This window comes from Gastrolobium bilobum, unplaced genomic scaffold, assembly GCF_033153095.1.
Source record: "Gastrolobium bilobum isolate Gb01-03AN ecotype WA unplaced genomic scaffold, APGP_CSIRO_Gbil_v1 utg232133, whole genome shotgun sequence".
Classification (NCBI taxonomy): domain Eukaryota; kingdom Viridiplantae; phylum Streptophyta; class Magnoliopsida; order Fabales; family Fabaceae; genus Gastrolobium; species Gastrolobium bilobum.
This window is the reverse complement of record NW_026898656.1, coordinates 27839-54343: the sequence shown is the minus strand read 5'-3', so window position 1 is coordinate 54343 and position 26505 is coordinate 27839. Positions and strand designations below refer to the sequence as shown.

Below are 26505 nucleotides of genomic sequence, written 5' to 3'. Positions count from 1 at the left end.
CGAGCATTGTTCAGCCAAATGTTGCCAACAATTGGGAGCTCAAGTCCTCTCATATTCAATTGGTGGAGGGAGCTCAGTTTGGAGGAGAGGAGAGTGAAGATCCTCACCGATTCGTTGACAGATTCTTGAGGATCTGTGACTCAACCAAACACCCTCAGGTGTCGAACGATGCGATCCAGTTGAGGCTGTTCCCTTTTGCTCTTAAGGGAAAGGCTCTTAGTTGGTTAGAGAGGCAGCCTGCAGCAAGCATTGCTACATAGGATGATATGTCTCAGAAGTTCTTTGATGAGTTCTTCTCGATGGAGAGGTACAACCAGATGGTGAATGATATCACCAATTTCACTCAGTCACAGGGTGAATCAATGTGTGCAGCATGGAACCGATTCAAAGATTTAATGAGGAGGTGTCCTCAGTATAACTTGACTGCTGGTAATCAGGTTAGAATCTTCTTCAATGGTTGCAAACCTGAGGTTCGGATGGTGTTGAATGGTGCAGCAGGAGGCACTATTAAAACTCTGAGAGCAAACGAGACTCTTGACCTGATTGAGAGGATGGCTGCCAACGAAAACCAAGTGTTGTCAACAAAGCCTAGTGGTATCCTTCAACTAGAAGGTAATGATGCGGTGCTGGCTAAAAACAGTTTGTTATCTCAGCAGGTAGCAAACTTAACATCAAGGCTTGACAAGATGCAGCTTGCTAGTGTTCAGACTAAAGCTGCTGTTGTTGTGTGTGAATATTGCCAAGACAATCATAAGTCTAATGAATGTCCTTTGATGCCTTCTGATTCACCTCAACAAGTACAAGTGAATGTCGTTTGGTATGATCAAAGACCTCCGCCACAAAATACTCCAAGAAATCAGAATTTTCCTTCTGGAAGTAGCAATTTTCATAGGAGAGGTCAAGGAAGTGGTTTTGATTATAGTTCTAACAATTATCTGCAGCCTCCACCAATCCCAACCAAGGAACCTTCTGACTTGGAGAAGTTAGTTGGACAAATGGCTCAACACTCTAATGCCTTCATGGAAGAGACTAGGGCCAATACTAAAAACATGAGTGCTTCTATCAGAAATTTGAAGAATCAAATTGGCCAGCTGGCTAAGCAAGTTGCTGATAGAACTTCAGGCACTTTCCCTAGTAACACAGATACAAATCCCAAGGAGGATTGTATGTTTGTCACAACTAGAAGCGGTAAAGTGGCAGCAGTTCCAGAAAAACCGAAAAAGAAAAAGAAATTGAAAAACCTGCTGAAGTGGAGAAGCCAATTGAAAAGAAGAAGTTTGAGCTGAGTCCTGAATATGTGCGAGCCATGGCACCTTATCCTGAAAGATTCAAGAAGGATGCTCAGAAGCAACAGTATGGCAGATTTCTTGATATATTCAAGAAGTTGCATATAAATATCCCTTTTGCTGAAGCCTTGGCTAGCATGCCAAATTATGCCAAGTTCATGAAGGATTTGTTGTCAAGGAAGCACAAGTTGCAAGAATGCCAAACGGTGACACTCACTGAGTAGTGTAGTGCTATTATTACAAAGAAGTTCTCGCCTAAGCGTCATGATCCAGGGAGCTTCAATATTCCTATTGAAATTGGAAACACTAAAATTGGCAGGGCATTATATGATCTAGGGGCTAGCATTAATTTGATGCCCCTTTCTGTTTGTAATTCCTTGGGAATCACCGAGTTGAAGCCTACTTTAGCATCTCTTCAACTTGCTGATAAGTCTGTGAGGAAGCCTAATGGTATTATTGAAGATGTTCTTGTGAAGGTGGACAAGTTCATCTTCCCTGCTGATTTTGTGGTGCTGGACATGGAAGGGGGAGCTGAGATGCCTCTTTTGCTGGGTAGACCTTTCTTAGCTACATCTCGTGCACTGATTGATGTTGAAAACGGGAAGCTCGAGCTAAGAATGAATGATGAAACCGTTACTATTCACGTCTTTGATTCTCTAAAACAGTCTTATCACAAAGATGATTGTTTTAGTCTTGAAGTCGTAAAGGAAGAAAAAAATGTAGCGGCTGAGGTTCTTGAAAAAGCAGATGATTACAAAGAAGATGGTACCTCAAAAGTGGAATTGAAGGAGCTTCCTCAAACTCTGAAAGATGATGACAAACCTGGGAGGAAACCCCAAGGGAGACGTCATCCTATACTGAAGAAGGTACTAAGAAAAGGAGGTGGTCAAACTTTTTGATACTAGTTGGAGGATGGGTGTGAATCACCGGAAGCTGAAGTTTGACAAGAAACACCAAGACTCTATCTCTCAGAAAAACCAATGCTTCAAAGAGTTCTTAACATGGCTTCATGGTTTGGAACAAATCTGGGAATGGTGGTCTTATACACCAAGGCATCCAGTACCATCGGACCTTCCATTTGCTGAGTCATCCCACGCTGCTAAGGGGGATGACATGGAGGGTTGATTATATCTCCTTGCTGACGGAGATTTTGTATATTATTTTATTTTTCTGTTTCGTATTTTTAGTTACTTTGTGTTGGCATATCTCTCTCTGATGTTTTAATGTGCGCATTATAGTTTATCCTATATGCCACTGTTTGTTCCACTGCGCAGGTTTTTCTTCCTTCTTGTGGCTTAATTATTGCTGAGGACAACAATTCTCTAAATCTGGGAATGGTAGGCTTGCATCTTAGAACTGCAATTCTTCTATCAGGGGAGATATTCTAACTCTTTTAATTTTCTTAGTTATTTTTGTAGTTATTTTGTGTGCTATATATATATATATATAAATAGTGATCTGTTTTTCAAGCAATTCTCAGGTTTAAATGTGCTTATCTAGTTAATGTGCTTGACTGAAATTTGGAAGTTTATTGTATGGCTTTCTGGCATAACATTGCATAGAAATAATTGGATTACATGATTTCTCGTTTGTCTGAACTGATGTTGTGAAATTCTGATAATGTCTGAAGTCAATTTTCTTGAGTCTATATTGATACCATAGCTGTGAGGTTTGAGCTTAAACACTGAATTTTCTTGTTGAGAGACCTCACTGTTGTAACACTCTAGAACTTGATTTGTTTCTCTGTTATGCATGCATTGGTTGAAGTGATAAAGGCATTTTGTTCTTGTTAACTTATGGCCAAAATAGTCCACATGTATGAATTTTTCCATTGCTAGCCCCTTGAGCCTGAGCTTAATCTGTTGATAAATGACCTGTGGCCTAATTGATGGTCTAGCCTATATCCATGTGACTTACCTTGATTGAGATTGAATTACTGATGTGTGAAAATAAAACAAAGAAATTGAGGTAAGCACCACAAAGGTCGAGTAATTAGGGGAGGTAAAAATTTCATCTATACCCTTAAAACAAAGGGAGAAAAAGGAAAAAGCAAGAAAAAGGAAAAGAATAAATATACATAAAAGGTGGCCGGAAGGAATTAATTCCTGAAATTCTGTGGGAATGTTAATGGAGCAAAATCATTGAGTTGAATGTGTTAAAAATAAAATAATATCAGTCTTTCAATTTCATTGTTGTTTGAGCTACTGTCCATAAATTACTACCCGTTACCCTGGCCAAGTTACAACCTGTGAAGTCCTTTTGATCAATTGATGCATGTGTTTGGTTCTTCAATTTTAAGAATTATTGAGAATATGATCAAGCCTATGGTAGTGTTATAGCTGTGATTGATTGAGTGCTCATGATACCCTTAAACACTGAGTGTGGAGTGGATATTATTTATCTGTGTGAGGGGTAATCAATGTAGACATGTATCTTTAAAGAAGCTGATGACATTGTTGGAGTTTATGATATTGGGTTAGGCATGCATGGCATATTGTGTCTGAGAGTGTCTATGGATTGTTATGTTGGATTAATTGAATATGTCCTGGATTGAGTCTTGTACATTGCTGGGGACAACAACGTTTAAATCTGGGAATGATTTGATATGCCTCTAGCATATATATGATTTTTAGCCAAAATAAGAAAGAAATCTTGATTAATCTTGGAGAAAAAGGGCTAGAATTACTATTAATTTGAAATTCCAAATCCAGGATTGTTCAACTGATTTTATGCTGATTTTGTAGGAAAAGCAGACAAAACTGGAGCCAAATGGAGACTTGTCAAAATGAAGATCCACGCTCATAGCGTGGATGTCACGCTGATGGCGTGAAGAATCAGAGACCTCCACGCTCATAGCGTGGAACCCACGCTAGTGGTGTCAGAATTCAGAGGCAACCACGCTCTTAGCGTGAAATTGACGCTAAGAGTGCCAGATTGCGAAATCACAGCCCGTGCTTTTTAAAAGGGCAGTTTTGGAAGATGAAAAGGGGGACTATAAAAAAGATGCTCAGCACAGAATTAGGTATTCTGGACCTAAGGAGACCGCTGTGCGTCAGAAGGAGAGTTCCGGAGAGAAATTCTTGATCTTCTTTATTCTTCCATTCTCAAGTAATATTGAATATTGGATTTTTAGCCATGATTATGGTTGGCTAGTTTACTGTTTATTGTAGTTAGGGTCACAAACCCTATGTGAACCCTTGTTACGACGGATTGGTTTATTTTTACTTGTTTATATGAATTGTCTTTATCTCTATCCTGTGCGTATTTATATTCTCTTTATTAGAATTGATCAATCTGATAGTTGAGGATAGGTTGAGGGTTAGAACCCTAAATAGGAATATTGGGGTTTTCATCCTGAAAGGGGGTAAGATAACAATTCTTATGCATGCTAGGAATAGATGTATATCTAATTGCAGATGCTTGAATTATCGTGTTCATTGCTTAATTCTCATGAGGGGTTACTAAGGGATTAGGATTCCAATTGAGATTAAAGGGTTAAATTGCCAAGGGATTGGAATTTAACTAATTAATTCTAGAAGATAATTATCTGAGTATTAATATAAATAAGTATTTTTAAATCAATCCAAAGTAAGAAGTGGGGATCATAAGGTGTGTGCGCTCTAGCTACAATGCTTTTCTCACATTTACAAAAATCAATTCTCAGTTTATTGTTCTATTTCTTATAAACAAAATTACAAACACAAGTCTTTATTTTTAGTTCTCACTTTTACACAAATTGACAATATTTGTCAAAAACCATTTGAACTCTTCCATTCTTGAAAGGAACAATTAATTGATATACGATCACAATCCCTATGGAGACGATACTCTACTCACTTTCTATATTACTTGTGCGATCGGTATACTTGCCGGAGAGCATCAAAAACTTTTCTCATTCTTAATTAAAATTAAAGTTTCTCCAATTTGGGGGTATGAGAGAATAAATGTTGGGTGAAAAGTTGTTGGGTGAAAAGTATATTATGATGAAGAACGTTCTAGTTCAGTAAGAGAAAACACTGGTGTTCTCTTACTTTCAACCCAAGTTCGCAAGTGCACGCATCAAGTAATAAAGGGACTATTAGTGCCCAGATTATCGTTCCCACGAGGATAGAACTCTAAGTAATGCCTTAAACTGTTTTAGAAAGAGTGAAAATGAAAATAAAAGTTAGTAATTGACCTGTCTGGTCAAACGTTCCCTACTGTCTTGACAACGTTCCTCAAGAACAGTAGGTTCAATCTGACAGCAAACAGTTCATCGCTTCGTTATATATGATATCCTTCTTGTTGAGAGAAGGAACAACAATATTCATGAGAGGTTTATAGATACAAGATTAAATAAAGAGAAAAAAATACAAATAGTAATAACAGTAATTAAGAGACAACAGTGTGGATGGTTTAAAACAGTTTTAACAGAAGGAACGGATCCACTGCTTCATCCTTAAATAGTTATTTTCTCTACTCAAGACTTAACACTTTTGTCTTTGTTCCAGTCTCTTCACTGCCAACGTCTGATTTCTCAGCTTATGGACTAAATGGCTCACAAGTTTCCATATTCCTATGGCTCCCTTGACTTTAACAATTACTTAGCACAGGACCTTCAAATGAATGAGGTGTTCCATTATTCCTAAGGCAACCAGCAAACAACACTGCCTTTCCCCTCTGGTTAAGCTGTCTGAAATCCCTTCCTTATGGAAATTCCTTTCTCAGTATGTGTTTAATTTCCATTGATACACAATAAATATAGTTTACTTAACCAGAGAAATACAAAAGCTTAGTACAAAAGTTTTGAAAATAATTCTTTAAGAACTTTGCAGTTTTTCCGTTCCACAGATAGATTAGCCCATGGCTACTACTTTAAACATAATTATTCCAAACTGAAATACCATAGACCTGAGATTCAGTTCAGAGATAACGAGTGGAAAGGAGAGAAATAACACTTATATTTAAATGGAAAAACTTAGGTTACAATAAAATGAAAAGTGGAGAAGATGATTGTTGCTCGTGAGGAGTCTCAAGTGAGTGATACAAAATAGAGAAGAAGTGTTGTCACTTAACTACAACTAAAACTATACAAAAGAGAAAAAAAACTACAAAATAAACTAAGTGATCTCTTCTTAAAGAATTCAATTATGTTCTTCGTGCTGGAACGTCTTATTTATAGGCAGAAGAGTGAGTGGCAAAGTGTGTAATTCCCTTGGAGTTGTTTTCTTGACTACACGAAAGAGGCGGTGTGAACAGTGCTTTGATGGACGCAAGTGGCTGGATGGGACAGTTATTGTTGAGATTTGTCTTTCCTTCTGACCTTACCCATGCCTTGCTTTCCTCTTTAGCCAATAGGAACCGTTTATTCTCTGGTGCACACATTTCCTCTTGCTTGATTGCTGCACCGCTTATGCTTTATGGAAACTTCTTTTCAACGTTTCCTGAAAAGTGGTCAGAGAGATTGAGTGAGTGAAACAGGTGTATTTAATGTTCCCAATCCGTTTCCCTTTTTATATATTTTTCAAAGGATTACGTCACCATCCGTTTCCCACTGTGTTTTTGTCATAAAGATATTAAACATGTGCTTTTAGTGCTAAAGTTGCTCGTCAGATGAGGGAACAGATGGTATTTTGCCATCAAAATGGGCTTAGATGAGAACGATTTTTCGTCACATCAATAAATATAGAAAATTATAACTCTCAAACAAGAGGAAGAGAATACCCTTTATTTTCCTTTCTTTCCTTCCCCTTTCTTCCCTTCTCTTCCAAATAAGGGTGTAAATAGGCTAGGCTAAGTTAAGGTTTGACTTAAATAGGTCAGGCCTATGTAAAACATTTAGGTCTGGCCTAGGCTGTTAGCCTTTGTAGGCCTAAATTACAAGTCTGGGCTGACCTAGGGTTGGCAAAAACAAGCCAACCCGTCAGGTTGGCTCGTAACCCATAAAAAATGAGCCGGGTTGGTTTGGAAAAAACGAGCTGCCAACCCGACCCGAGTCAACTAAAAAAAACGAGCCAACCCGCGAGTTAAATGAGCCAGCTCGCGGGTTGAGGTTTTTTTTAATAAAAAATACAAAATATAGTATACAAAAATGGACAAAACCCACACATGCTGTCATTGTCTTTCTTTCTTCTCTAAACCTAAGTCCCTAATCTTCTCACATCCCTGCCATTTTTATATTGTTAGGTTGTGCTGGCTCTGTTTGGTTCAAATATCTTACCCATTTGGTAGCAAGTGGTTCTGATTGTTTCTTGATGTTGGTACAAATTTGTTGTGAAGAAAATTCAAAACTATAATATTTTACTTTTATTTCTCATTTTGTAACCTTTTGTTTAAGCTGATGGAAGCCACATAGTTGGTGCATTAATACTACAGATTCATTTAAATAGGCTGAAAACGAGTCAATCCGCGAGCAATTTTAGAGCCAATTCGCGAGCTAGTTTTGCAAGCCAACCCACGAGCCATATTTTTGAGCCAACCCGCGAGCCAACCCTAACCCGACTCGGGTCGAGTTAGGTTGGGTTTTCTGGCTCTTTTTTTTTACGAGTCAACCCTAACCCGGCTCTTTTTTTGGGTTGCATGCGGGTTGGGCTGGGTCGAGTCGGGTTGGCCCGTTTTGCCAACCCTAGACTGACCTATATTTAAAAAAAAAAAAAGCCTTGACATAGGCCTGTTAGCCTGTTTAACCTTATTAAACATTCCATAATTGAAAAAATAACTAAAATTATATTACTTTATTATTCAAAATTATTAAAGTAATAATTTCATTTATTTTATTTAAAATAAATAAAATGATATAGGTTGGTATATAGGCTTATAAGTCTTACATGTACAAAAAAACCTATGACTTGCTTTCTAAATAGATTTTTTTAAAAGCATAGGCCTGCTCTATTTGCTATTTGTTATAGGCCAAGTCTGGCCTAATATAGGATAGGCAGTAGGCCCCTGTAGACCGGCCTAGCCCATTTACACCCATACTTCAAACACCTGAGTAAGGGCATTTTGCTCTATTATTATCCTAGATGTGTACACAATTTTATTACTCCACCCAATGTTATTGTCTGGTCATTGACCCGGTTAAGGTATCGGGTTATTGAGTCATTGATTCAACCGCATGATTAAGTGATTATATGTAAATTTATAATTTATATTAAAAAAAATTATAAACATACTCAAATAGTTGAAAAAAATAATATAAATTCTAAATATTTTAATATAAAAAATAATAATTTACATATTATTGTCAATCAAATAAAGAATCAAACAAACATATAATGTTTCAGATTCAGTAAACAACATCTCTAACTATAAATCAAATTAAATTTTTTTTGCATAGTTCATAACTGAGATAATATTAGTATTGTAGGTACATAATCTATGTAAGTCAATAAGTAACCGATCTCTCAAATATGTCAATTATGATTTTTTTTGGTTAAATAAATTGAGTCGGGTCACCGGTTAATTGACCGGGTCATCAATTTTCACCAAAATCGGCAGGGTCGCACCAGGTCCAATGCATGTTCAATCCATTGCTTCACTCGAATCTATTATATAATCAATTTATCAGTTTTCAGATCGATCCAACCGGACCGATCCAGATTTATTAACAATGACTCCACCCCGTAGTCATAGACAGCCAGAAGATGTTTACACTAAATATTTATGCATACAAGAATTTAATACAAGAATTTAATACAAGAATTCACGTTACGTTTATTTTCAAATTATAAAAGATAAACAAGACTTATTCAATATCTTTATATAATTTAATATTTTATTAAAAATATAATGTACATTAAATTAACATTTTTGAAGTGAAAAGCCAATCCAATAATTATTAAATCAGGCCTCTTTTTTATATTTAAAATTTTGAGTAAAACCCCTTTTGGATCCCTAACAAAATAATACGGCCTTCACTCTTTTTCCTTAAAAAAAAAAGTTAATTTTTGATCCCTCTACAATTTTAATTTTTTAAAAATGTGATCTATCAGAAATTCAAGAAAAATTTAATTTTGTCCCAAAAAAAAAAGACTAATATAAATATATTTTTCTTGTAAGGAGCGAAAAATGAGGAACATCTTTTTTATTAGTAACCCAAAAAGACTTTCCTCAAAAAAGCAGGACAACTACAAAAAAGAAGAAGAAGAAAAGAAATAAAAATAAAATAAAAATAAAAAACCTAAAGCAAGGTGTCTCTCGTCTCACTCTATATTATCCAATTCACTGAACAGAGCCATATAAGAAGAAGTAATAGATAGATAGATAGCACATAACACAGCTTTAGAGAGAGCAGCAACAATGGCACTGCTGTGTGGTACAGCTTCGGTGAAGTTTCCTTCATCTTCATTCACTCCTCACAAAAATGCAACAGCTAAATCATCCTTTGTTGGCTTCCAATTGCCACTTTCAAAGCTTTCATTATCTTCTTCTTCTTCTGTTCGGACCCATTTCCCTGCAACTTTCCGTGTCCGTTCTCAGCAAGAGGATTCTTCCCTAGTCACACAAGATCCACGCTTCATGTGCGTTGAACCCGAACCCCGATTCAAAGGCCCGGTACAATCCCTCTTCTATTTTTCCTTTTTTGATAATGGGTTTTGTTTATTAGCCTTTATTTGCTAACTCACATAGCGTTATGGATAATTTTTCTCAAATTCTTTGTTAACGCATTACTTGGTATCCAAAAAGTAGCATGAGGAATGCAAAATCTTCAATTTTCATTTTCTAAGTTTCGAATTTTAGTGCTTATTAAATTTCAGTGTTATGAAGGAATGGAACTAGGATATGAAGTTATAGGAATTGAGCTTTGTTGTCTTCTGATTTGGGATTAGTAGTATTCATTTGTTGTTATTGAAGTAAATTAAATGTAGATTGGCATGAGTATTAGTAATTTATGCCTATATTTTCTTCTCTCACTAGCCTATATAGTTTGGGAATGCATAGGGGATTTCTTCTTCTCTATTTTTTTTTTTAATTTCTTATTTTAGTTTTGTTTTGCATTATATAATATCAACTTTACCCGGCCATTAGAAATTTAAAGTGCTTTAAATGTTTATTTCGGAGTTCACATTGAATAAACAAAGTCCAAAAATGTATCCGGGTGTTTGTTATGAATTTTAAATAAAGAAATTATGAGCATCTAAATGCAATTTCTGTATTTCTTCTATTATGTATTTGTGGATTATTTAATGAACTTTAAACTCCCCAACCAAAAAAATAATAATTACAGGACATTTGGAACAAGACCTATTATCCAAAAGCTGCAGATCATGTGATTCATGAGAAAACATGGTATGTTGTTGATGCTACTGATAAAATTCTTGGAAGACTAGCATCAACAATTGCTATTCACATCAGAGGGAAAAATTTAGTGACCTATACTCCCAGTGTGGACATGGGTGCGTTTGTAATTGTGGTATGTATTTCTTCATAACTTATTTGTTTGGTAGTGTACCGCATTTATCGATATCGTTATGGTTGGCATTCTCTAGAAGTAGCTCCTTTGTGATTGAAATATCATGGGTTCATATCTGGAATATGCAAGGGCAATACTGCGTACATGGATTACCTTCACCCATCTTCGCTAGTCGGGTTTAATGGGGAGTGGTTTTTTATTATGGATGGCATTCTTTGTCTTTTTGCTATTGGCAATGGAAACTTTCATGGTTTGTTATTTATGCTAAAATGACCTTATGCATTACAATGTGCATCACAGCAGTCAATCTCTCCTCGGAACACCTTTCTCTATTACTCTTTCTTCTGGTTAGAATGGAAAGAACCCCCTCCAACTATATGCTATTTTCAAAATAACCCCCCGTATGATTCAAAACTCAACAACTTGACCGCCTTAACTTACCAAATCATTCAAGGTCATATAAAATTAACCCCTATGCATGTACAGAAGCCCCCATATAGGGAGACGGTTTTTACAGTTTGATAAGTTAAAGGATTTGAGTTGTTGAGTTTTAAACTACATTGAGGTTTTCTGAAATTAACCTATAGTTGAAGTGAGTTTCCTGCATTTAAGCCTTTCCATGAAAATGGAGTAGAAACTCCGTAGATATAGTCATATTGTTCTTAACTTCATTTTTGTGATAATATCCTATTTGATGAAGAACCTTGGATTACATTTAAGATTTCTTTATGTTGATTATCAACATAATCTGTAGTTTACATGATGTTTGGAGATGTCTTAATTAAGCAGCCTTGAATCTAGTTAGGTATGAATATCTGTCATGTTTTTCGCATCATATTTGGTAGCTACAAGAAACATTATTCTTTTACTTAGTCCACAATATGTAAATATGAAGGTAAGGGACTCTTCTTCAATTTACTGTCTATAGATTGTAAGGAAATTTTAATGTGTTTGAAGTTAGTTTGCATTATAAGCATGAGGACGAGTTATGATCTGTGATGAAACCTCAATTAATGGAACTGTCATTACAAGCAAATTAAGATGGAGACAAGCTCCTTACAGCCCCTATCTAATGGAATTACTACTGTTATGGCTGATACAGCCTTGGAATTACAATGAAAGAAATAACCAGAGACTCCAAAAGTACCCTTTACCCACCAATTTCCCCAAACAAATCAAGACAAGCATACTCTATCGATTCCCCCTCTTGTTATCCCATCCTCCAAGAATATTCTCAACAAATCCTCCCTAACTAACTCTCTTCCTTTTCTCTCTCCTTAACCATCCTCAATCTGTTATTACCTTTATTCACATACTTCAGGCCCATTATAATCCAAAGATAATTTCTGATTTTCCAATATGCAAATTTGAAGATAGGAATGTTGTTTATATTCTTTTCTCGTGTTCTTATTGGCATGTATGGCTAAGAATATGTTTTATGATATACAAAGTTACATGATTGCTATGCATAATCTTTATTATTTAACTTGGAGTTCTAAAGGTAAATGCAGAAAAGGTTGCTGTAAGTGGGAAAAAGAGGACCCAAAAGCTTTATAGGAGGCACTCGGGACGACCTGGTGGTATGAAAGTGGAGACATTTTCCCAGCTACAGAACAGAATTCCTGAAAGAATTGTTGAACATGCTGTTCGTGGCATGCTTCCAAAAGGGAGGGTAGGTTCAACTATAGTTGAATATTTTTCTAAGACACGCTCATATCAGAAGTAGAGATATTTAACTGGATTGTTGATGCATGGTAATTGTAGAGAAGCTGATATAATTCTAAATTTTGTGATTAATTTTCATGACATATTGTCGCATAGGCAAGATTCATCTCCATAACTGATGGCAGAATATAGTTGTGAAGAATGAAGTGAAATCCTTCACAATTGTAAATTAGCTTAAGAATTTAAATTCTGTTTTGAAAGGAATGCTGAGATTTTTAAAGGATCATCTACACTTATGGTCATGCTTTGGGACATATCCTCTTTTTGTTCTGTTCAGCACATGGGTCCATCTTGTGGTGCTTCCTTGATAATTTTTCAGAAGGACTAGAAAACTCTTGTATTCATGGTTAATAGTTTTTGCTAGGATTTTGTTGGTGATTGTATATTCTAAGGATGGTTCTTTATCCTCATAATATTTCATCTGTTCTTTGAATAATTTTTTTAACAAAAAGAATATTTCTCAGTAATTGAATATACAATAATCAAGGGTTGGTGTATGCAGCTTGGCAGGAAACTATTCACCCACCTGAAGGTTTATAAGGGCCCAGATCATCCACATGCAGCGCAGAAGCCCATTGACTTGCCAATAAGGGATAAGAGAATACAGTTGGACAGATAGGTCATATATGTACCAGAAAAAATGGAATGATATATGAAAAACATAGATCATTGTCTGATGCATTCCACAGAACTTTTGAGTTTCTTGCTCTAGCTGCTAGCTTGCTGATGTAGGTTTGAATCTTGGACTGCAATATTTTTTTAATATGCTTTTTATTGGCAACTTTTTCATTTGAAGGAAATCTTCCATCCCTTTTCCTTTTCCTCTTCAGTCCCTTACACCACCAAAATGAAAAAAAGAAAAAGAATAAAATAAAAGAAAGACCAAAGGGGAGGTTGTCTTACCCATGTCAAGGAGTTCTTTTTTTTTAAAAAAAAAAAAAAATAATCTTAAGTATCCGATTATGATATTGTTCTTTTATAGATGCAAGTCTGGTTCATTTCAAATAGCACTATAGCTAGTTTTACCAGAACTGAGGTAACTAACCCACGATAATAACACAAAAATATAGATTCAAATCATGTCCAAGTTTTCTTTCTATATCTAGCGCTGTGAGGCAATTAATGATCCTGAGGCAAACATGAATATCGCTTCGGTGGAGGGATTCATTTTTTCATTTATTAACATAAAATTGGAAGTTGACCGCTACAGTTGACTATCTTTAAAACATCCTATCTCTGCAACAAAGGCAAAGTCTGTTAAGCCAGGCCAAATCAGCTCTCCTTGCCATTTGGTCACAGTAAACATTATCAAATAGACAAGCTTTGATAGCTGGTGTAGCATGTCTTCACTACATTGCAGGTAAGGTATCTCTCCTTTGGAGTTGCAGCAAGAAGTGCTTATTCATAGGCTAAATGTTATAATCGATGGCAATGGTGCAACTTTTTATTATCTTTAAAAAATTTAGAATCGCATCAAGCGTTACAGGAGTCATGAAGCAGGATGTCAAGTCACCTGGGGGTTTTGAAACCATTACTTTACTATTCTTTGCCCCAAGGTGGGATCCCTCCTTACCTTTATGATGGAAAAAAAAAAAATGACTTCAGCTCTTTGTCAAATGAACACATGTCAAAGTCTTTCTAGAAATATGTTTTGACAAATGAAAATGAGATACTTGAGATAAGCTGCTGGAAACCATGTTGTATAATGTCTCATGTCTACCTGAAGAATACAACGTGCTGATTCATGGAGTTATATTGTTACTGATATTTCACATGAAATTATATTGATGTTTATGTCAATAAAGTAAATTTTTTTAAAAAATATGGTGAATTAATTACAATGCAATTCATTATTACAAATTCAAAATTTATTTTTTGCTTGGGTAGTGCACTTTTAAAAATTAAATATATAGAGCATGTTTTCTTAATAAGACCTTTTTATTGTGTCATTCGAAATTTTAGCCAACTTTTATTTATAGTTTTTTCAAACTTTTCTTAATAAGATATTAATAGTGGGAGTTTATTTAAATTAGAAAACCTCAAAAATAAAGTTTTTTGATTAATTGAAAACAAATTAGTGAGAAAAAGGTCTAATGATACTCTCTCTTTTTTCATTCTCTTACTCTATATAAAAGGGGCAGTTATGCTTAATACTGAAAACTTCTATTACTCTTATTACTAAATCAATTATCGTTAAATTCTGTTAATTTAATGGTTATAATTTTTTGCATCACACTTATTAGTTAATCATTAATTCTAAAAAATTATAATTATTATATTGACAGAAATCAACGATGAATAATTTAGTAGTAAAAGTTTTCGGTAATAAGTATAATCGATCTCCTACATAAATAGGTAAATAACATTGTGCATATTAAATTTTTTATTAGTATATTATTTCAGATATGTTTGTTAGAAATATTAAATTTTACATTAAAAAATTTAATGTAAAAGCTACTCCTAAATTAAAGATAAAAATAAAGTTTAAAGCTATTTAGTAATTATGTAAGGTTGTTCTCAGGATTTTAAAAAAGGGAGATAATATTAGTAAAAAAAAAAGGGAGATAGAATTATTTATTATTAGGATATATTATTAGGAAAAAAATACAAAATTTATAAATATAAATTTAGAATAAAAGTAAAATTGAAAAATAAATATAAGAGCTAAAAAAACTGACAAATATCTTAAAAACTTCTCTGGAGAGTTTTTAGATTTTTCTTTTTTCATTATAATTTTTTATGATACGAAACTTTATAAATATATATAAATATATATTTGACCAAACTTTTCCTTACCAGAAAAAGAGGAGCTGAAAAAAACATTCAACGGTTATTTTTCAGCCGGACACTGCAATTGAACTAATTTGATTCCTATGAATTCGTGTAAATTATTTTCACAAAATAATCATTTTTTATATGATAAATTTTTGGAGGAATTTTTTTTATAAATATATATATATATATATATATATATATATATATATATATATATATATTTATAAATAAGTTAAAACAAATATGTCTTTGAACATTTACCGGTCACTTACTCATCATTCACTGGATAACTAGCACACCTATAACATGTTTGAAGACAATTATTTTTCACCCAATGGGTGCAGGTCAGTTGGTAACTTGGCGCTGAGTTAGTGGGGTTAGATATGTGTTCGATTCCCGCTGAATGCATTCTTGGGGAGGGGGCTGAACCTTTAGCCATCACTGTTCCCCGCACTCCGGATTAGTCTCATAGCCGGCTCAAAGAGTCGAAGCTCGTGGGATACCGTGGAAATACCGGAGGGAGCCAACTCGTCTCAAAGAGATAATTAGGGTTGCGTAACTCCAAAAAAAAAAAGACAGTTATTTTTCAAAAAAATTATTAGAAAATTATACAAAAAAAAGAAAAAGAAAATAAAATTAAAGCACATTCCTAAATAAAAGGATTATCATGTGTTGGATCATTTTGAATTTGAGTGAAAAAAAAAACACGAAACTCATCGATTGAAGTTAAGTTAGTTGTTACGTTACGTGAAGAACAAAGTGCAACAGCAATAGCATGTTGTCAACATTCAAAGCTACTCTAAAGTTTTGGAACATCAATTTCTTGCCAAACACTACTCTCCAACGTGCAACTATACAAAACACTTCTCGTAGCGCAATAGATTCACAAACCACCTTTGTTTTAAGCTCACAATGCTTCCAAAGCTTCACAAAGCTCTTATCGCAGTGTGTTGTTTCCAAGTCTCTGACTTCAGGCATGGAACTCCATGCCCACTTGATCAAGTTTGGGATTTCCCACGACCCAAGTCTCAGGAATCATTTGGTGACTCTGTATTCCAAGTGTCGCTGTTTTGGGTATGCACGCAAGTTGATTGATGAAAGTACTGAACCAGATTTGGTTTCTTGGTCTGCTTTGATATCTGGGTATGCACAAAATGGGCTTGGGGAGGAAGCCCTTTTGGCATTTAATGAGATGTCCCTGTTGGGTGCTAAGTGTAATGAGTTTACCTTCCCAAGTGTTCTTAAGGCATGCTCAATCAAGAAGGATTTGAATATGGGGAAGAAGGTTCATGGCATGACTGTGGTATCAGGATTTGAGTCTGATGGGTTTGTTGCTAATACTTTGGTTGTTATGTATGCCAAATGCGGGCAGCTTGGTGATTCTAGGAAATTGTTTGGCACGATTGTGGACCGAAATGTTGTTTCGTGGAATGCCTTGTTCTCTTGTTATGGGCAAAGTGATTTCTATGTTGAAGTGGTGGATTTGTTCAAAGAAATGGTTCAGAGTGGTGTGAGGCCTAATGAATTCAGCCTTTCCATCATACTGAATGCCTGTGCAGGATTGCGGGATGGAAATGTGGGAAGGATGGTTCATGGTCTTTTGCTGAAGCTAGGGCATGATTTTGATCAATTTTCTGCAAATGCGTTAGTTGACATGTATTCAAAGGCAGGGGTGATTGAAGATGCAGTTGCTGTTTTTCATGAAATTATGCACCCTGATATTGTTTCTTGGAATGCAGTTATAGCTGGTTGTGTTCTTCACGAGTGTAATGATTGGGCTTTGATACTGTTGGATGAGATGAAAAGCTCAGGAACTTGTCCCAATATGTTTACTGTATCAAGTGCTTTAAAGGCCTGTGCTGCAATGGGGTTCAAGGAGTTGGGTAGACAGTTACATTCTAGTTTGATAAAGATGGATACTGAGTCAGATTCATTTGTTGCTGTTGGACTGATTGATATGTATTCCAAGTGTGAAATGATGGATGATGCTAGAAGAGCCTATGATTTGATGCCAAAGAAGGACATTATCACTTGGAACGCATTGATCTCTGGTTACTCACAGTGTCGTGATGACTTAGAAGCAGTCTCACTTTTTTCTGAAATGTACAATAAAAATATAGATTTCAACCAAACTACGTTGTCAACAGTTCTCAAATCAGTGGCCAGCTTGCAGGCAATTAATGTATGCAAGCAAATTCATACAGTTTCCATCAAATCTGGAATTTGTTCAGATTTCTATGTTATAAATAGTCTTCTTGACACTTATGGAAAATGTCGCCATATAGATGAAGCTTCAAAAATTTTTGAAGAGCGCACTTGCGAAGATTTGGTGGCTTTTACATCCATGATAACAGCATATTCTCAATATGGGGATGGAGAGGAGGCTTTAAAGCTATATTTGCAAATGCAAGATGCCGATGTCAAGCCAGATCCATTTGTCTGCAGTTCTCTTTTAAATGTTTGCGCAAATTTGTCTGCATATGAACAAGGAAAACAATTACATGTCCATGCCGTCAAGTTTGGTTTTATGTCTGATATTTTTGCCAGCAATTCACTGGTTAATATGTATGCAAAATGTGGAAGCATAGAGGATGCTGATTGTGCCTTCTCCGAGATACCTAAGAGAGGAATTGTCTCATGGTCTGCAATGATTGGAGGGTTGGCTCAGCATGGCCATGGTAAAAAGGCTCTTCAGTTGTTCAATCAAATGCTTAAAGATGGTGTACCTCCCAATCATATTACTTTAGTGAGTGTTCTTTGTGCATGTAATCATGCTGGTTTGGTAAATGAGGGAAAACGATATTTTGAAACAATGGAGGAAGTATTTGGGATTAAACCCACGCAAGAGCATTATGCTTGCATGATTGATCTCCTCGGACGATCAGGGAAACTAAATGAAGCAGTGGATCTTGTAAATTCCATTCCATTTGAAGCTGATAGCTCAATTTGGGGGGCACTTCTTGGAGCAGCAAGAATCCATAAAAGTATAGAACTTGGGCAGAAAGCTGCAGAGATGCTTTTTGCTCTTGAGCCAGAGAAATCTGGTACCCATATTCTCCTTGCAAACATCTATGCATCAGCAGGGATGTGGGAAAATGTTGCTAAGGTTAGAAAGTTTATGAAAGACAGCCAGGTGAAGAAGGAGCCTGGAATGAGTTGGATTGAGGTCAAAGATAAGGTATTTACCTTCATTGTTGGAGATAGAAGTCATTCTAGAAGTGATGAAATATATGCGAAATTGGACCAGTTGAGTGACCTTCTATGTAAAGCTGGATATAGTCCCATCGTAGAGATTGATATACATAATGTGAACCAAAGTGAAAAGGAAAAGCTCTTATATCATCATAGCGAGAAACTTGCTGTAGCCTTTGGATTAATTGCTACACCACCTGGAGCCCCAATAAGAGTGAAGAAGAATATACGAGTTTGTGTTGACTGCCACACCTTTTTCAAATTTGTATGTAAGATTGTTTCAAGGGAAATTATTGTCAGAGATATTAATAGATTCCACCATTTTAAAGATGGATCATGTTCTTGTGGTGATTATTGGTAATATCATAAAAGTGGCTCATTCTTCCATTTTCACAAAATACAGTGATTGATTCTTTATCGTTACCACTGTAATTGTTTCATACCCATGTCAATTGAAACACTGACCGATGGTATAACTATTCACAAGTCAAATCTCTAATGTAATTGAGATTCATTATTTTCCCCCCTCTATTTCCACTGGTGTCACATTGGAGAAACTTGAGGGAAAAGGAAGAATAACGGAAGATGTTTGTTTGAGATGTGGTAGTTTAGATGTTTACCCTAAAATTGTGTTTATCGATTTCATGACTGCATAACCAACAAATTTAGGCCTTCAAATTGTTGATTCCTTTCATTTAATGGCCAGATGATTCACATAACATTTCTTGCTGACATGAGGATACTCAGGCATGATTTCCATTTCTGCTGAACTGATTCCTTTATTTTTTTTATAACAATAAGGGGCTGAGCCCCAAAGAAAGAAACAAACAGAAAAGAAAGGAAAACCAGAAAGTCTACAGATGCAAAGAAACAGCTACCCAGGGTCTATATCCCTGCTAGAGAGAGTTCCCTGGAGGTCTTGGTCAAATAATTGTGCAAGCTGCGATGACATGATTCGATGGTATCATGGTCAGTGAGACTTGGCTAACCAATTTATGCAGGCATTTGCCTCTCTCGGAATCCCTGTCATGTGATGAGTTCTTGTATCCTAGCCAATATACGCGGCTGACAAGCTGCATTGCTATCCGCAAGCATAGAGAAAACTTCAAATGTGTCTCCTTCTAGTTCCACTTTTCGAACGTCCATTTGCCATGCCATTTCCAGTCCTTTTATGATTCCCCAAAGCTCTGCCATGATTGGGGAACAAGCACCAATATACACGGCTGAACTGATTCTTTATCTCATTTGAATTATGTTATTTTTGGTGTTCAATGCTCTTTCTGATGTTGGGGGTGCCTCCTGCAGGAAATTGCTTGACTGGTTTCAATAGTTCAGTATTTGCTTATGGACTGGTTTCTTCCCATCTTCCTCACCATTTCGCGTCATTAAGTTCTTTTTAATTCTGCTGTGTTGCTGCAGTAGTGCTGTTAATTACGATTATATATTTTTCAAACTTATTAGATGGGAATGGAAAGACTTAGGGGTCCTGCCAAATTTTTGTCAGAAGAAAATATAACAAATGATAAACAATGCCTTACACCTCAAGCCTTTGAGCAGCTGTTTGCCGTAATAAATGAAGTAAGCTTTAAATTCTGTTTTGTTAAATTCTTTGAAGTTTATATGGAGTGGTTCATGATGTTTGCTGTTGAATGACACATATAACGTAATCTCATATCACATAATAGGAACCATTTCCTCTTCAATTAATTAAAAATGGAGTCCAGTCATAATTGTGTTTGTGGTGTTTAAGAATCATGAATAGCTCCGCAGGTCCTTCCTTCATATCTAGGTTCGACTGTGGGATGAAGCCAGACTCCTTCTCTGTCTATTTTTACAAAGGTGGGGTGGAATTGGACTACCTGGTTGCAAAACTTTCATAGGACAATTCTTTGGCCATCAAGTTTGGATTCCTTCTCTGAGTATCTATTAACTTCATAGGCAAATCAATTGAAAAATGTTTCACAGTTTAATTATATAAAACAGTTGCTTCGGATAATGGGGTAAGAAAATGTAACAAAGCAATAGATTATAAAACACAAGAAACCTGCAGGTGCAGCAGACACAGTTTCTAACTTTCTTGTCTCAAATTTTGGCGAGTCTCATTTATTAAAAATATTTAGGTAAGGTTGACATCTGATGCAATCTTACAAGCTAAGCGTGCCTCTACAAAAGAAGTAACTTGCAGCTTGGACTTCATATAAGAATTAAGTTAGTGTCCATGCAATGAATTTATATAGCAGATTGAGAAAATGGTATTGTTATTCCGCCATATGGGTGGAAATGTGGCTAAATCTGGCTAATGGAGTGATTCTTTGCATGAGGAAAAACTGGGGTGGAAGTGGTGGAAAAAACCATGCTATTGAGCATATTACAAAGAAACATGTTACCCTCTTTGCTTTAAAGCTTGGGACTATCAGTGCTGATTTGAAAGCATATGTGTTCTAATTAATATCAATATGGTTTACTTTACAGCAATCAGTTTTTATAATGATGGAGTACTATTATGCCCAAATGCAATAACTTTCAATACCTAATTAAATTAAGATTGAGTTCATGGTAGATATCTAATCGATGTATGTTGTCATGATAACATTTCTTGAAAAAAGAAAAAAAAAAAATTCTGACTTGGTATATGATCATACTCATTTAATTTAGTATAATTTTGATTATGGGTGTATCAATCTCTAGTCCATGAAAGCAGGGCTTGATGAACATTTAATAGCTTTTAAAAAATATTATATGTTTCTAGGTGAAAAGCCATTGCTTATCAATCTCTAGTTTTTGTTTCCTTCCTGCATGTTTTCTCTTTTACAAATCTTACTTATTCTTTTCTTTAACTATTGCATTTAGGATGCTAATTTGTTTTAGTTTCTAAAATTGGGGAGATATGGGATTCTGAAACTATATAAAGGAGGATGGTTGGTTTTCTCAATAGATTTGGCTCTTTAAAAGTAGGGTGTATTTTAGAGGAGAAAGTGCAAAGTTGTATCCTTTGATTAGAAAATCAAGGACATCTACATGCATTTCATCACAATCTTAAATGTTAATTTTTCAATTAACAGTTATACTCTGAACTTTATTTTCCTTTAAGTGCACTTTCCTTGTAGAGAAGCCAAATTTTTCTTGAATTACCCCATTCAGAACTAACAACTCACAGAAATGTTGGCTTATGAAAAACTCATGCTTAGATGCCTAAAAACAACAGGACCGTTACTGTTGTCATAGAAGAGATGGGAGAAGGCTGAAATCTATAAATTCAAGAATGGAAAAGAGAAGGCAACCTATGGATTGCATACAAAGACCAAGATGATGTTGATTAGGAATATTGTGAAATGAAAATCCCAAGTATGCTGAGCAAGTTTTTGAGTCTCTTGCTGCTAGCACTCTTGAATTTAGTTTACCTTACAATTCTATGACATAGGATGTATTGTTTCTATTTGCACTATGATAAAATTGTCATGTCTTTGTGTTTGAGAGAAAGAATTAGGAAAAATGAAAATGTTACGGCTATGTAAAACTTGCAAGTTTTACTAACAACTGATAGTAGTATTGGCTGGTTGGTTACCTTTTTGTTAAATTTTGGATGATAAGAAACAGGATTTACGTTTATACTGCAGTATATAGTCATCTATGTTTTTTTTGTATTGAGTTGTGAATTTTTCAGATACACTTGTTTTGACTAATGTCTTATTTGTTGAAGATTTTAATGTGAATCTAATATCTGTGACCAAACTGGCACAAGAGTCTAATTGTTGTGTGATTTTTCAGCAACAAGTATGCACCATCCAACACCTACCTACCATGGAGATGATTGGTTCAGCTAGGCTCAAGGGAGGACTATACCTTCTCACTCAAGACTGTGACCAGAGGAGTCCATCTTTAGATTCACATACCAGTTTTTCAAATACCATTTCTGCTCATACTTCTTTTTCTGTAAAGCCTATTTCATTAGATATTTGGCACCTACGTTTTGGCCATTGTTCTTCTTCTGTAATGAAAACAATGATGACACAATACTCTTTCATTTCTTGTAAAAACATAGATAAACCTTGTGATATGTGTCATTACTCAAAGCAAAGAAAGTTGCCTTTTCCTTCTAGTTCTACTGTTTCTGCCAATGCTTTTGACTTGGTGCATATAGATATTTGGGGACCATATTCTACCCCTTCCATTCATGGTCATCGTTACTTCCTTACCATTGTGGATGATTACACACGGTTTACTTGGGGTATCATGATGAAAACCAAATCTGAATCCCGAACACATATTCATTCTTTTGTTTCACTCATAGAAAACCAATTTCATGTTACTGTAAAGACTTTTAGGAGTGATAATGGTCAGGAGTTCATGATGCAAGATTTTTTTAATAAGAAAGGGATCATCCATCAACTATCATGTGTGGAATCTCCACAACAAAATAGTGTTGTGGAGAGGAAGCATCAACATATTCTAAACATGGCAAGGGGACTTCTTTTTCAATGAAATCTTCCTAAAAATCTTTGGTCTTACTGTGTCTCACATGCCATACATATCATAAATAGGCTTTCCTCAGCACAATTGCAAAATAAATCTCCTTATGAGTTGTTGTATAAAAGACCACCATTACTCATTCATCTTAGAGTCTTTGGTTGCTTGTGTTTTGCTTCCACACTCAAAGTTAATCGTTCCAAGTTTGATCCAAGAGCTAGAAAATGTATTTACATTGGCCATAAGGATGCTGTCAAAGGGTATGCCTTATATGATATTAACTCCAGAGAGGTTTTTCTTTCTAGGAATGTGGTCTTCTATGAAACACATTTTCCATTTTCTGATATTTGTACAGATGACCAACCTGCATCTTCTGACAAGCCCATAGTCTTTCCAACCGGTGGGACCACATCCTATGACTTACCCGTACTTGGTCTTGGTAATAAGACAATATATGAGCAGACTTCACATTCAGCAAATCCACACCATATCTCACCACACCAGATCTTACCTGACAGTCATATATCACGTATGTTACCCGACAGTCCCATATCATCTTTTCCTTCCAATCAGGACCAGTCTTTATCTACCAGACAAAGACAGTTACCTAACACAAGCATTAACCAACAGTTACCACAAGGACTTAGACGGTCTACAGGAGTGAGGAGGCAGCCACAACACTTGGCTGACTTTCAATGTAATATTTCTTCAGTTTTAGCTGATTCCACATCATCTGCAGGTACACCTTCTTCTACTCTTCATCCAATTTCTTCTACTGTTTCTTACAAAAATTGCTCAGCTTCATATACTTTCCTCTGTCATAACCTTAGTTCTTTTGTTGAGCCTACATCTTATAATCAAGCAATGCAATCTAATGAGTGGGTTTCAACCATGAAAGAGAAGCTTGAAGCTCTTGACAGAAATGGGACCTGGTCTTTTGTTGATCTTCCAAAAGGGAAGCATCCCATTGGATGTAAATGGGTTTATAAGGTTAAACATAAGGCTGATGGTTCCATTGCTCGTTACAAAGCCCGCCTTGTTGCCAAGGGCTACAATCAATTAGAAGGAGTAGACTACTTTGAGACTTTTTCTCCAGTGGTCAAGCTCATTACCATTCGGTTATTGCTTGCCATTGCCTCTGCCAAAGATTGGTTTATTGAACAAGTTGACATCAATAATGCATTTCTCCATGGTGACTTATCAGAGGATGTTTACATGGCTGTTCCTCAAGGAGTTCTCCCTCCCAATCCTAAACAAGTTTGTAAACTCCACAAATCTCTATATGGCCTCAAGCAGGCCAGCCGTCAGTGGAATGCCAAACTGACATGTGAGCTTAGAAGTCTTGGTTTTGCTCAATCAAGTGCAGATCACTCATTGTTCACCAAGGCTGCTGGTAGCTCCTTTACATGTGTTTTGGTCTATGTGGATGATATGGTCATTGCTGAAAATGATTTTGCAGAAATCTCTTTGATCAAACAGCATCTGGATAGCTTGTTCAAGATTAAGGACTTAGGTCCTCTTCATTTCTTTTTAGGAATGGAAGTGGCTCGTTCAAAACATGGCTTGGTATTAAATCAAAGAAAATATGTTCTTGAGCTGTTATCTGAGAATGGATTGCTTGGTGCCAAACCTGCCTCTTCCCCAATGGAGTCTTCACTGCGTTTAAGACAAGAAGAGGGTGACTTGCTTCATGATCCTGTTGCATACAGACGCTTAGTAGGAAAGCTATTATACTTTACCAATACAAGGCCAGACATCTCCTTTGCAGTACAGTAGCTGAGTCAGTTTGTCAGCCATCCAAGAAAGCCTCACTACAATGCAGCATGCAGAGTCCTTCGCTACCTGAAAGCTGCACTAGCAAAAGGTTTATTTTTTCCTGCACAGAGTTCCTTGATTCTGTCCAGTTTTGTTGATGCAGATTGGGCCACATGTCCTGACACCCGAAAGTCTACCACTGGGTTTTGTATATTTCTTGGAGACTCCCTCATCTCTTGGAAATCTAAGAAGCAAAGCACGGTTTCCAGGTCTTCAGCAGAAGCAGAATATCGCGCTCTTGCAACTGTTACTTGTGAGCTTCAATGGCTTTCCTATCTCCTCCATGATCTTCAAGTTCCTATGACTAAAGCTGTCAATGTTTATTGTGATAACTTGGCTGCAATATATCTAGCTCATAATCCCTCTTTTCATGAGCGTAGCAAAAACATAGAACTTGATTGCCATGTCACTAGAGAGAAAATTGTGGCTGGCTTGATTCATTTGCTGCCTATACCCACTGCCAAACAACTTGCTGATGTGTTTACAAAAGCTCTCCAACCTGCTTCCTTTCACGATTTTATCTTCAAGTTGGGGCTTCTTGACATCCACCTTCCAACTTGAGGGGGAGGTGATATATAATAGATTTTATTCCATTGTAATTACATTATTAGCCTTCTAGTTTATTTAACTAATAGTCAGTTAGTTAGAGTTAGTTTCTGAGTTAGTTTTGGTTAGTTTGGTTTGCACCTAAACACACGGTTTACTTTCTGTCTTTTCTGTTTGGTAGCTAGATGATATATATATATCACATCTGTAATGGGCTATTGTTACTGTTCACTATTATTGTTTTCTTTCTTTGATAATGAAAGTACCTTTCCATTTATCTTGTTCCAAGACTAAATATCATCTTATCCTCTGCAAAATTCAAAAAAAGGTCAACAAGGGATAACTGAACGAATAAGAGAACAACAAAAGGCATTCTCTCACTCTGAAATACAAGTTTGATTTTGAAATATGTCCTTTACATTGCTAGATAAGGACCAAAATATGTCCTAACATTCCACCACGCTGCGCTGCGCTGGCTTTGCGCTAGTCTTTTTACTACCCTGGGCAAACAATCGAACACTGCAATGCTAATGTCACCAGCCGCGCCGCTCAATTGCAACCGAGCCAAATAAGGGAAGACTTTGATACCATTTGATAAGAACCTTAAGGTGCACCACTCCAAAAACTAGTTCAAAGAGTAGGAGTGTTCAAGGCATTATAAATCCCATATTAGTTACCAATACAACCAATGTGGGACTCCAAGTCCCATACCTAACAAATGGGTCCTAAGAATTTCATTTAGCTTGTAGTGAAATAGTGATTAAAAAAGAAAAAGCACTTAAGAGTGTAGAAATCTTTCGTTTTTCTTGTAAAGCCATGTGAGGCAAATGCTTTCTACTTTCTAGCTTGTGATTTAGTGCGTTTATGTCTTTGAGAGGTCTTATGGAGTGAGTTGCTCCTCTAACTAGCTTAGAGAGGTTAGGACTATCAAAGCACACTTGGGTCTGATAGTGTAAAATCTCAGTTTGGCAGAATACTTGGGTCTGACAATGAAAACTCTCAAGTTTGGTTGTGCTCGGGATGTAGGTTTCACATTAAGGCCAAGAAGGTTGAGGGATAATTTTGCCCTTGTTTTAAGAAAAAAAATTATTATTGCTTTGTTCCTCTTCTCAAATTATATACCAATCTACCTAATTTTATAAGTTATATATCAATATGTCCAAGTTTAACCAAAATTTGATTGCCATTTACTTGAGTTAATTGTTCATTTACATGCATCAATGACTTATCAAGAATTAGGGTTTGGTTAAACATTAATCAAATAAAGACATATTAATATATAGTCTGAGATGAGAGATAAAATGATAA

The 26505-nt window shown here is 35.9% G+C and overlaps 2 protein-coding genes and 1 non-coding gene across 3 annotated transcripts; 2 read left to right on the top strand and 1 right to left on the bottom strand.

The window, feature by feature from the left end:
- Positions 1 to 315: 315 nt before the first annotated feature.
- LOC133318110 (small nucleolar RNA R71) lies at positions 316 to 421 on the bottom strand. Its single transcript, XR_009752427.1, has one exon. It is a non-coding gene; the product is annotated as a small nucleolar RNA R71 (small nucleolar RNA).
- Positions 422 to 9495: 9074 nt separating this feature from the next.
- LOC133318108 (large ribosomal subunit protein uL13c) lies at positions 9496 to 13214 on the top strand. Its single transcript, XM_061520053.1, has 4 exons — positions 9496 to 9818; positions 10492 to 10677; positions 12179 to 12349; positions 12905 to 13214. The coding sequence occupies exons 1-4, from the start codon at positions 9564 to 9566 to the stop codon at positions 13019 to 13021; spliced, it is 729 nt and encodes a 242-aa protein (XP_061376037.1). The 5' UTR covers positions 9496 to 9563; the 3' UTR covers positions 13022 to 13214.
- Positions 13215 to 15952: 2738 nt separating this feature from the next.
- Positions 15953 to 18730, top strand: LOC133318109 (pentatricopeptide repeat-containing protein At5g04780, mitochondrial-like). The gene has a single exon (XM_061520054.1). The coding sequence runs from the start codon at positions 15953 to 15955 to the stop codon at positions 18728 to 18730; it is 2778 nt and encodes a 925-aa protein (XP_061376038.1).
- The last annotated feature ends 7775 nt before the right edge of the window (positions 18731 to 26505 follow it).